We start from the raw sequence: 12,575 nt of genomic DNA, 5'->3' as shown, positions 1-12,575 counted from the left end.
ACAAACCAATGCGTGTTACTTATACAAGCCTTAAACATACAAATGCACTTATATAAACCTTCAATATACTTATATAGGCCTTTAACATAAATTACAATACAAAATATAGCACTGACTCAATTTACAAACAAATTCAACTTATGAACAATCGCTCGGAACCTAACTCGTTCGTAAGTAGGGGAGCGTCTGTACACCGTATTTGTAACTAAAAAAATGACGACTGAATCAAGGTTATGGCTTATATGCGCACAAATTAGATGACATCCGCGAAACTGCAAGGTGACAAAGACGAAACGCGGGTGATACGGTCATTTATTTCAAAATAGAGAAAAGGGTTAAACCATATCTTGCAGAAAACGTGAAAAATTCACTTGCTTGTGCCTGCCATTGCTCGCTCAGGGCGCCGCCATCTTACCGTAGTTAAACGTGCTCTGACTGGCCAGACGCGAGTAGTCTTGATACATGTGTTGGTAGTGTTTACCACGTCAGCACATCCCAATAGTTGATCGAAGGCTGATCGAAGTTCTTCCAGTCGATCGTTAAAATATCAGCCTCTATACCTGCGTAATGTGTATCTCATGCTATTATTGCACCCAGAGACTTGGGGAAAACTAGACCGCTACGGACACACTTCCTGGTTGTACTGCTCCTGGTTGACTTCCTTTTTGAATTTGTCTACATGCAGGCAACACCCTTTCGGAATGTGCAATCCAGCAGACGATCCTTTCGATTCATCATATATATAATCCAGAAATACCAAGTTTCTCAAGATTTTCCCTTCAAAGTAATACATTTGTACTCCCTGAATATGGAGGTGAAAATTGTGAATCTTTTACGAGAGAAATCATAAAATTCAACGGTTTTAAGGTTACGGCTTATGCGCGGAGGCGGTCAATATGCGAGAAAATACGGTACGTGGTGGGGTTCGCTCGAGGGTTGTCCGCCAAGGGTGCAAAATTAGCATGGACCGCCTGACAGAAAATTTGAAATTTGAGCAGATTTAAGCTTTTATACCTTATGCTAAACTATTGAGCAGGTGATAAACAACTTATATTTCTAAATTACAAGTTCCATTTTTTTTCTTATCCCCCCTCTTGCTTTTGCATATTGTAGCTCTACATAAGTCCTTAAGGTCTAAGTTTGCAAAATTCATATTCTGACAACTTTTAGGTTTTGGAGCAAGGAGGTAGGAATTAAAATAATTTTTGAGCCAAAAAGTAATATTAGTTAATTTTTGCACATCAGAAAGTCTAACGTTCATTTTGCAACTCAACATATTTTTTTAAGTTATTTTGCATTATTAGATTTGCAAAAGGCTTCAGCACCCCGTGACTCTTGTGAGGATTAAGTGGTTCAGAAAATGAATGAATGAATTTAAATGACAGTGCCGGATTTGCACTTGGAAAATCGGCATTTGACGCCCGGCGTGCTCATTCACTTGCGGAGTAATCATCTTCGCAATTCAGACGATCTTCGTCTGGGAAACTCCCGGAAATGAACCACCTGTCGCTTTTCACTAAATTCACTCGTTAGTTTCTTGATTTGTAAGAGCTTTTTCCATGAGCTGACTAGTTTGTCACTTGAAGTCATGGCGGAATCTTTGGAGCGCTCCGATAAACTCGGTTCGGTGAAGGATCCGGCGTTGGTGAAGCTATGCGACGTGTTGGACAAAACCCCCGGCAAGGGATGGCGAAGACTCGGCGAGATAGTCGACGCGGACCGGCGCTTCAGAGTCAAGTACGTCAAAACAAACCCTTCCTGGCTAAAATACTTTCTTTACACATTTTTATGGACTGGTGCAATACTGGTTTGACACGGGTTCTAAAAGTGGCAAAAAATACTCTTAAGTAGGTTGCAAAAATCTTGTTTTGACAGCTGGGCACTCGGATTATTTTGCTTATTAATCACGGTATTTACTGTGATGCTATTCTAAGTATACATTGAGAATAATTGGTCAAGGAATATGATGCAAATCTGATTTTTAAAAGATTACAAATCGAGAATAACTTGTTCTTAATTCATCAAAAATAATTTTAATCCCCTGATGTCTTTGTTTACATTTAACAAATAATTTTTCAAGCGTTTGAGAGAAACTTAAAAAAAAAAAGAAAACAATTAAAAATGAGAATCAGAAACTAAGCATTAATTATACATTGTATTTCTAGACCTCTTTCAATACTCTTAATGTCACATAAAATGTTAAATGCAAACAAATGAAACGTATTGGAACATGAAATTGCAAAGTTAGGTAGAACAGAATTATGAAGTAGAATAAGCCTATCTAAATTAATGTTTTGTTTTGTGACATGGTGGGAACATTATAATAAAAATGATTTTTTTTTAATTGTGGGTGGAAATTCAAAACAAAGTGAGATATGATGAGTTCATTCAGTTTTTTTATTTTTTCATATTGTGACAAAACCTTTAACTTTGAACAAATGTTCCAAATTACCTTAAAAAAATTATCATTTAAAAGAAAATATTTGTCATTTTTTTTAAATTTTGGATTTTGTTGTTTTCACTTGTATTTAGCATTTTCTAAAAAATAGTACCTCTCCTTCCAAAATTAATTGGTTACAGAAGGGGTTTCATAAAGTGAAATTTGAAGTAGAGACACATTTTAAAGATAAAGCCATAAGGTCCCCCAATACTACCAACTAAACCTTTAAAAATGATCAAAGTAGTAGAGTTAGTGCTTTTGTAATCAATGTGAGAAACACACCAAAAACAGAATAAAAAGATAAGAAAATTATTAAATCAGCCATTAAAGTGAATAGCAATCACATGCAAAAGCATTTTTGGAATGTTGAAGGGCGATTGCGTAGCTGAGAGAGGAAGAGGCAAACATTTGGCAACTGACAAAACATACGAACACAAGCACTTAAACACACAATTTAACAATTTAAAATTATAATTTCAAAAGAAGGTAACCTTCCTGGGGCCCCTGATGAAAAATTGACAATTTATATACTTAGCACTTTTCTTACGGCGAAAAATGGCAACAAGCAGCACTTATTAAATTTGAATTTAAGATGATTTTGCCTGATTATTGTACTGGGATTTTTTGGGGTCATACTCAAAACTTTGATTTAACAATAAATATGTTTTATGGACTTAGAACAATACAGTTACGTATAATACAATATTATTTTTGAAGGAACTAGTCATTCATTTTGGCTTTGTTTTTACTTAAAAATGTCTCAATTTAACTGGTCTATATATCATTGTTTGTTACTATTATTTAATTGTGATTGCAACCCGTGCCACATATACCATTAATCGATTAATTGTTATATATATTATAAATATGTACAGTGGTACATCGAGATACGAGCTTAATGCGGTCTGGCACTGAGCTCGTATGTCGATCTAATCGTAACTCAAATGAACGTTTCCCATTGAAATGAATTAAAAACAAATTAATTCGCTTTTGTCTTCCCTTCAAAATATTCCCAAAATGATGCACACAAATGTCCTCACAATAGGATAACGCACGACCACTTGCCAGCTTGCCCAGGAAGTACTCCTCTCTTATTAGCGAACAAGCTCCGCCATTCACACTGACTAACGGGAAAAAAACACTGAAAAAATGCAACGCTCCGCCCAGTGCTCATAGAGACATTACACGAGGAAGTTGCGACCAGAAAGACAGTGCCCATGATGTTCTTATGAGCAGCCTCTCGCATCCGCTGTATGCTCGTATATCAAAATGTGTCTCGTATCTCAAGATAAATATTTGCTATAAATTTTACTCGGATCTCAAATTGCTCGTATGTCGGGGCACTCGTATGTCGAGGTATTACTGTATATATATATATATATATATATATATATATATGTTTTTTAATAGGGGTGACCCTACTTTGCGGTTTTTCGTTTATCGTGGCCATGTCTGGTCTACATTAACCACAATAATCAAGGGATTACTGTACATGCTTTCAAAAGATCACTACCCCAGTGGAAATGGATTGAACTTCTATCACCGTTTGTGGCAGTCAAACTTGATCACTTAATGCTAGTCATTCCAATTAAAATGGACTTTGTGTCTTTTGCTGTGAATGGCAGTATATTGGCATCTCTAAGTGTTTGTTAAAAGCAAGTCCATCTCCCCAGTCCGGACGACATAGAGAGATGCTCTCTGAAGATCTTGCAGCCCAATGGCAGCCCGAGTCGATTGCTACTAAGGCTCATGGGAGAGCGAGGCTGCACCCACGCCTACCTCCTGGATTTCCTGCGCACATTGGGCAACGACAAGGCACTGAGCTGCCTCTGGCCACCAGGTACGCAGGGAAAAACAAGCCTATCAGTGAACGGTAGACTGGCTGTGACGGATACCGTTGTCCAGATTTGCAGATCGTCGTTCAACCGGAGTCGGTGTCACTGCTCTGTGGCCACAACCTGCGCCTCAGCTGCCTCGCCGTCGGCCGATCGCCACTGCGCTATCAGTGGTTCAAGGGAAAGGAGGAGGTGAGCTCTTTGGAAAAATTATGATCTTTCCTGCCTAATTTTCAATATGTTCCTGAAATGACTCAGCCAAATGTTATTAAACTGCAAAAGACATCTTGTGCAAACCTTTTCGGGGTCCTTTCAAAATCACTCAAAAGAAGAGAGCATTTTCTTCATTTCTGCTGTAGTCGTAGTCACATCCTCCTGACTACCAGGGGAAAAAAATGTTGTCCAATCACATTTAATTTGAAATTCCCCAACCTATTTGAAATAATTGAAATACAGTAATAGCTCGACATACGAGCAATTTGAGATACGAGTAAAATTTTGGGCAAATATTTATCTAGAGATAGGAGACACATTTTGATATACAAGCATACAGCGGACACGAGAGGCTGCTCATAAGAACATCATGGGCACTGTCTTTCTGGTCGCAACTCCCTCGTGTATGTCTCTACGAGCACTGGGCGGAGCGTTGTATTTTTTCAGTGTTTTTTTCCCGTTAGTCAGTGCGAATGGCGGAGCGATCGCTAATACGAGAGGAGTATATAGTACTTCTCGTTGGCAAGTGGTCGTGCGTTATTCTATTGTGAGAACATTTGTGTGAATCATTTTCGGAATATTTTGAAGGGAAGACAAAAGCAAACGACCCTCGATAGGTTGCATCTGAAAGTCAGGGTGGAGGCGGGGCAAATAGAGCCAACCGGTGAGAAGAAAGGTATAATTAAAAAAAAAAAAAATAGAATTAAGAATTAGAATGTCACTCTCTCCCCTCCGCGAAATCTGTCTAATTTTAATACTATTAAACACATTTTAGTACTATTAAACCACTAGTTATTTGTTACTTTGATAATAGATGGCGAATTAGAACAAATACAAATGTTTTTCCAATCCAAAATCCTTTTTTTGGTGTTTTTTTTTTCAAATGGTTGGAACAAATTAATTAGTTTTTAGATAATTCCTATGGGAAACGTTCGTTTGAGTTACGAGTAAATCGACATACGAGCTCAGTCCCGGAACGAATTAAGCTCATATCTCGAGGTACCACTGTACTGCGAAAGAAATTTGGTATCATTGGAAAGCTCTGAATGTCCTCAAAAGGGCACATCCTCCTCCTAAATGAGTAAATGAATAAATAAATAGATAAAGTAAATATTAAGATAGACATTTAATCTATTTGAATATGTATGTTTGGAGAGATTTTGATGTTATTTTTTTTTGTATGGATCTATGTAACCTCTGAAAATACAAAGTATATTATAGAGATTGTAGAGAAATGAATTTAACCCATTAAAATATTTAGCTAGAATTAAAATGTTGTTATATTAACATTTTCGTATGTGCTGTATGAGTGATAGTGATACCTCTACTTACAAAATTAATTGCTTCCAGAACTTGTTTCGTACCCTGGATTTTTGTAAGTAGAGCAGTACTTTATATGTAAATTCTCTTACTCCCATGTTAAAAAAAAACTACCAACTAAACGCTTTAAAATTGATTAGTGTCCCAATTTTCTTGGAAAGATTTGAGAAATACATAAAAATGAGGGAAAATGATAAGAACATTATCTATTAATTTATTCAAATGAAATACAAACATGCAAAACAATTTTATTTTCACGCAGGTGCATAATTGCAAGGGAGAAGTTAATGTTGGACAACAGACAAAGCACACAGGCGCAAATACACATATAAACAACTTCAAATTATGAATTCAAAACAACATTAAATAGAACTTATCTTTTTGTAATGTTTTTTTGTGTTTTACATTTATTTCCATTTAATTTTTCACCCGTTTTATTAACTGCTTCTTTTTAAGCTATGGCGCTTCTTTTTCCGAAATTATCAACACTGTATTCGCTGCAATTTCTTCCTCCAGCTTGTCGTTCAGTGACGACCAATGTTCCCTCTAAGATGTGCGCGTGCGCAATTGCGCACTACTCTTGTCTTCTCTGCACACAGCAAATCATATGGAGCGCACAAAATAAAATCCATTTTTTTTCCAGCTGTGGGGCCGACGCGCGAACCACTCATCTGCCGGGCCGCCCATTCATAGATATTAATCATTACATTTTATTATTACTAAATCATTTATGTGTAGTAGACATACACCTGCTTATGGCAGGTGTGATACTGGTGTGTGCCCATAGCGAGCAATGATGATGTTGCTCACACCGGTACTCAGTGTGCTCAGGGAGGTTGTCTTTCTGCCCAGACAAACAAAAAATTAGAGGGAACATTGGTGACAACCTCTTTTTTTTAAATCACTGAGATGCCATGCCAAGGAGCTGTCACTTTTAATGCTTCTTTCTGCTTCAATAGCGTAGCGATGCTAGTAAGTGGGCCTGTATTGCCTTGTGATATCCGTCAACCGCATGCCACTTTCTTATCTTCTGTTTTTCCTCCATGGATAACGGCTCACTTCTTCATTTCATTTGCACCAATATTTTTAAATGAAAAACCGGCTTTCAAAAGAAAGTTGTTCTTTTGAAGCTCCCGTGGGCAGTGTCAAGCATGAAGCAACCCTACCGCAACAACTTCAAAATAAAATTATGGATACAGAAAATGTATTGACATTTTGGCATTTTTTTCGTAACTTGGATCTTTTTTTTTTGCATATTGGAACACTCATTTGCATATCAAAGTGTTTCATAATCTGAAAATGTCTTATTTGAGGCATTTGTGAGTAGTGGTACGACTGTATTTTCTACATTTGCTCCTGAGATAAAAAATGGTATTTTGCAAGCATAATGCTGAGCATTGTTTTTCTAGTATTGAATTGAATTGAATGCTTTAATAAAATCTGACCACTGTCTGCAGTTATCAAACGGCTCGACCCCCAACTTGGCCATTGATGGCGTGCCCACCAAGGACAGCGGCTTCTATATCTGCAGAGTGGATTGCGGTGACTTTTTTCGCTTCAGCCGCTGGGCTCAAGTGGATGTTCTGGAAGCACCGCCCCCATCCCATGGGTGTCAATCTTTGGATGGCCATCTCAAGGTGGCTATTCAGCCACGCCCGCAGTGGCTGCTCACCGGCGCCACCCTAGTGTTGGAGTGCGGGGCGGCTGGGTGCCCTATACCTCGCTATCAGTGGCATTGTGATGGGGAGCTCATCCTCGACGCCACCAGGAGGAAACTCACTGTGAGCTGAGCTACTGCGTGACCACTTCATTTGAATGATTTCTGTCAATTTAGAAAACCACCATTTTGCAAGTACAGTAATCCCTCAAATATTGCGGTTAATGTAGACCAGACATGGCCGCAATAATCGAAAAACCGCAAAGTAGGGTATCCCTTATTCAAAAAAGAAAAAAAATGGCTTCAGTGCTGAGTCTTAGTAGCAAGAGTGGCCTCCGATTACAAGTTTCAGTGTGGATTTTCACATTTTTATGAACTTAAAAAAATATATACAGTCGCTCCTCTACTTACGAACGAGTTAGGTTCCGAGCGATTGTTCATAAGTTGAATTTGTTCGTAAGTTTCTCAGTGCTATATTTTGTATTATAATTTATGTTTAAGGCCTATATAAGTATATTGAAGGTTTATATAAGTGCATTTGTATGTTTAAGGCTTGTATAAGTAACACGCATTGGTTTGTACTGAAAAAAAACATTTAATAAAATGGAGAGAATACATACAGTACTGTATACATGCATTAGAGAGAGAGAGAGAGATTTACTAGAAACTGGCCGAAAGAAGCTATCTAATGACGATTGCAGTTTTCTTTTTTTCATCATAAATGATGCGGTAGCACTGTACGGCATCATTCAATTGATTTGCAAACTTTGTGCAATGTTCAATATTTGGGTCCTGCTGCTTGATCTTTATGTTTATAAATGGTACTGACGGTCGAACGATTCAAGTTGTATTCCCGTGCAACGCTCACCACTTTGTCACGCGCATCAAGCTTTGTTATTATTGCTACTCATTTCAAATGAAATGGCTTGCCTCTTCCTTGCACCTCCCTCGATAGAAGCCTATCGCTTTTCACCAACCATATTGAATAATGGTTGCACAAGATATTTAATGATAAAAATGAAAAAGGTTCTTTGCGCACTGGAGATACGTTCACGCACTTCCGCACTGCAACGAACTGGACAGAGGAAGGTAGATGCTGGGTGAGCTGAGCTCTCACAGCGCCAGGCGTCGGTATTAGCGGCGGAAAGAAGCACTACTCGGAAAAAGGCGCGCAATACAAAATCGAACTTACGAAAATTTTTCGACATAAACGCAATTTGCAGACATGTTCGTATGTACCGTTGTTCGTAATTCGAATGTTCGTAAGTAGGGGAGCGTCTGTATACATATTTTTTTCTTCAGTGCTCAGTCCTAGTAGCAAAAGTGGCTTCCGCTTGGGAGTTTCAGCAGATTTTACATTTTTATGAACTTAAATTATTATTTAAAAAAAAATAATTATAGCAGAAAAAAACTGCACAGTAGTGAATCCGCGATAAGTGAAGTCGTAATAATCGAGGGATTACTGTAGCCGCTGGTAGAAAAAAAAGAGGTGGAAATGGGCAAGTTATTTATTTATTTATTTTAGCTGTTTTTGCAATTCTTCTTATTACTGCTTACGAAAGCACACTAAAAATAACTCAAACATTGAAGTGAACGTTCTTGAGGTGGGAGTTCATTTAATTTGGGAGAAAGGGGGTAAATTCTACACTGTGTCAAGAGTAGTCGTAATTGTCACTTCCTTTGTGATTTTGCTTTAGATCGCCAATGCCACGCAGAAACATCAGGGCAGCTATTGCTGCCAAATCACTAGCGGGGGCCAGAAGACGTGGACAGAAGAGGTGGAAGTTGCCATCGGTATGTCACGAGCACCAAAACTGCAAAATTAGAACAACGTTGAAATGCTCTATTGTGTTTTTCGCCTGAAAGCTCCAAAGACGCTGGTCAGCTTATCTGGAGCCTTGGAGTGTTCTGAAGGTAAAGTACCGGGGAAATCTCAATCAGATACATTAGCTGCATGCTTATTCTTCAAAGGAGACTTGCTACAGAGATGCAGGAGTGCCACCACCATCGTTCGATCTGTCATTAAATGCTAATATTTATTTTCGTGTCAAAATATTTCAATATTTATTTCAATTCATTTTGATTTCTAATCGTCGTGATTTTCAAATGGGCGGCCCGGTGGCTGAGTGGTTAGCGCATCGGCCTCACAGTGGGGGACCTAGGTTCAAATCCAGGTCGGGACACCTGTGTGGAGTTTGCATGTTCTCCATGGGCCTGCGTGGGTTTTCTCCGAGTACTCCAGTTTCCTCGCACATTCCAAAGACATGCATGGCATGCTGATTGGACACTCTAAATTGCCCCTAGGTACAAGTGTGAGTGTGAATGGTTGTTTGTCTCCTTGTGCCCTGCGATTGGCTGGCCCTCAATTCAGGGTGTCCCCCCACTCTGGCCCGAAGTCAACTGGGATAGGCTCCAGCCCCCCCCCCCCCCCCCCCCCCCCCCCGCAACCGTAGTGAGGATAAAGCAGTTCAGAAAATGAGATTTTCATATACAGTATTACCACTATTTTCCTGGTTAATCCATTCCATAACCACCTGTATTAAGTGAATTTAATATGAATAAGTTAAGTAGGTAACTAAACGTTAATTTTTGTTTTAGTATATAAATGTTGAAAATTAATACTGAAAGAGAAATATTTGATGACACATTTATTGACTGAATTTGGGCACTCTTGCGCCTTCAAAGTTTTTTCTTCTCCGGTGTCTGTGGCCTTCTTAGGACATTTTTTATATGAATGTTGGCTTGATTTCATAAACTTTGGAGGGAGAGGTGACAATTTCCATCAGATAAAATAAAACTGATCTTGACATTAGCTTCCTAACATTTGGTCACAGATATGGTGATTAACCTGCGACTACACTAATCTAACACAAGGTTGCATCCTGTATACGTCTTGAACTAATTCCCTGCCATTGAATGTAATCATCACAGCCACTGAAACACGACCATTTACATTAATTGTCTTCATTGTGTTTTGTTGTCATTCCTAGATGAGATTTTGGCCATTGGAGGAGGTATTTCTATCGAGGGAACACTACTGTAAATGTGAGGTTATGTGCTGCCATTTGTGTTTTAAGGTTCCCCTGATTTCCTCTTATACAGAATACCTTTGCAACAGTGTATTTTGGTTTCTATTCATTTTTATACTACTCATACTTTTATGTAATTTAGTTTATAATATTCCTATAAAAATACAATAATTATTGATAAACGCCAAAAGTAGGCGGTCCGGTGGAGCGAGTGGTTAGCGCATCGGCCTCACAACTCTGGGGTCCTGGGTTCAAATCCAGGTCACGTCCACCTGTGTGGAGTTTGCATGTTCTCTCCGGGCCTGCGTGGGTTTTCTCCGGGTACTCCAGTTTCCTCCCACATTCCAAAAACATGCATGGTAGTCTGATTGGACACTCTAAATTGCCCCTAGGCATGTGTGGGAGCGTGAATGGTTGTTTGTCTCCTTGTGCCCTGCGATTGGTTGGCTACCAATTCAGGGTGTCCCCCGCCTCTGGCCCGGAGTCAGCTGGGAGCGGCTCCAGCACCCCCCACGAACCTAAAGAGGATAAAGCAATTCAGAAAATGAGATGAAATGAGATGCCAAAAGTATTCAATTCCATTGAAAAAGAGAGGAATAATTAATAGGCATCTTTTAGTGCAAGGGTAGGGAACATGCACCCATCAAAAGAGGCACATGTGGCTCTTTTGATGGGTGCATATGGCTTCCTGTCAACCTGTGATGTAAAATATGGAAATCGCTGGTGAGAGAGCTGAGTCCCGAACGCATTACACTTTTTCATGCATACTCACATTGAGCCTCTTTGATTAGCAACTGTAAAAATGTTGTCAAAAGAATTCAGAGAGTTTTTGTACTTTAAAAGTGGTGAAATGATTTCATGTATGTTTTCTTTTAAATTCTAAGTATGGCTCTCAATGAATAACATTTGAAAATTTGAATTGTTTAAGGCTCTCTCTGTCAAAAAGGTTCCCGACCCCTGTTTTAGTGTAACATTATTTTTTTCTTCAGATAACTATATCATAAATAAACAACACAATAACAGTTGCCAGGGTGGGTGGAAAAAACCTAAGTAGCAGTCGACTGCAATTCATAGCTCCAGCCAACTATGAAAAAAAGTGTCATTTAGTATAATAAAAAAATGCATCATTTGATATTGGTGCTCCATCTTTTGATTACATGTCTGTATTTGTCCCCATGGCGACCTTGCACTCGTCAGCCTCGGGGATCCAAACGGAGCCATCGAGCCGCGCTTCGGCCGCAACGTGAGTAGTTTTGACCAGTGGCTTTGAGTGGGTGGATGTTGATTTTGCCTTTCTAACTGTGCTTAGGCTGCTGGTAGAGCGCAACGTACATGAAGAGAGCGAGAGCTCTGAGGCCACGCCAAGCAAGTCCTGAAAAGAAAATCTATGTAAACATAAATAAAACATAGAACATAGAAACTAATTGTCATCATCAAATGTAATCGTCTGTATTTGTAAATAAGTTTATCAAAATCTAAATAAACCTTACTGCATGTTCTCCTTCAGACCTGCGTGGGTTTTCTCTGGGGAGTACCCTTTTGTTATCAGAACAGTTGGAATGCCCTGTTAATATACTGGATGGCTGCCAAATTTTGAGAAGGGGAGAAATCAAAACTTTTTCACGGTCATCCTTTTGCAATTACGAGCTACGCATGTCCCAAGACTGACTTTTTGACTTTGGGTGCAATCTCAAGATTGCTGATACCATTCCTGCGCTGTCCTTCGTCGGGCCTGGTACCATTAGATTAGATTAGATGAGAAATGGATTTCATCCCGTATTTGGGAAATTCCCTTGGTTGCAGTAGCAAGCAGACACAGAAGACATTGTAGACCTAGGTAAAAACTGGAGCCACACACAGGAAATCCACATGGGGGGGGGGGACCTTCTGCAGATCCTGCAATTATTTTCAAGCACCTGAGTGTTAAAACAGTTTGATTGCCAAGACTAGCTAGCCTTAGAAAACAACTCCATATTTGAAAGTTCCTTCTAAACTGAAACATGCACACTCATCTCTTCTTTCTCATCTCATTTTCTGAACTGCTTTATCCTCATTAGGGTCAAGGGGGGTGCTGGAGCCAA

At 39.1% G+C, this 12,575-nt stretch overlaps 1 protein-coding gene across 3 annotated transcripts; it reads left to right on the top strand.

Annotated features, from left to right (window-relative positions):
* Nucleotides 1–1,403: 1,403 nt before the first annotated feature.
* LOC144074196 (mucosa-associated lymphoid tissue lymphoma translocation protein 1-like) lies at nucleotides 1,404–12,000 on the top strand. Of its 3 annotated transcripts, XM_077600459.1 has the most exons (9): nucleotides 1,404–1,737; nucleotides 4,114–4,280; nucleotides 4,346–4,467; nucleotides 7,266–7,589; nucleotides 9,163–9,259; nucleotides 9,332–9,379; nucleotides 10,456–10,479; nucleotides 11,692–11,737; nucleotides 11,804–12,000. In XM_077600459.1, exons 1-9 carry the CDS (start codon nucleotides 1,589–1,591, stop codon nucleotides 11,868–11,870), a joined length of 1,044 nt encoding a protein of 347 aa, XP_077456585.1. In that variant the 5' UTR covers nucleotides 1,404–1,588; the 3' UTR covers nucleotides 11,871–12,000. The 3 variants fall into 3 exon arrangements, with proteins under 3 accessions (XP_077456585.1, XP_077456586.1, XP_077456587.1); XM_077600460.1 differs by lacking the exon at nucleotides 10,456–10,479 and having other exon boundaries at nucleotides 1,405–1,737; XM_077600461.1 differs by lacking the exons at nucleotides 10,456–10,479; nucleotides 11,692–11,737; nucleotides 11,804–12,000 and adding an exon at nucleotides 10,300–10,428 and having other exon boundaries at nucleotides 1,405–1,737.
* Nucleotides 12,001–12,575: the final 575 nt, after the last annotated feature.

Source organism: Stigmatopora argus, chromosome 5, assembly GCF_051989625.1.
Source record: "Stigmatopora argus isolate UIUO_Sarg chromosome 5, RoL_Sarg_1.0, whole genome shotgun sequence".
In the NCBI taxonomy this organism is placed as follows: Eukaryota; Metazoa; Chordata; class Actinopteri; order Syngnathiformes; family Syngnathidae; genus Stigmatopora; species Stigmatopora argus.
The sequence above is the reverse complement of the archived record's forward strand: the minus strand, read 5'-3'. Positions and strand labels throughout refer to the sequence as shown.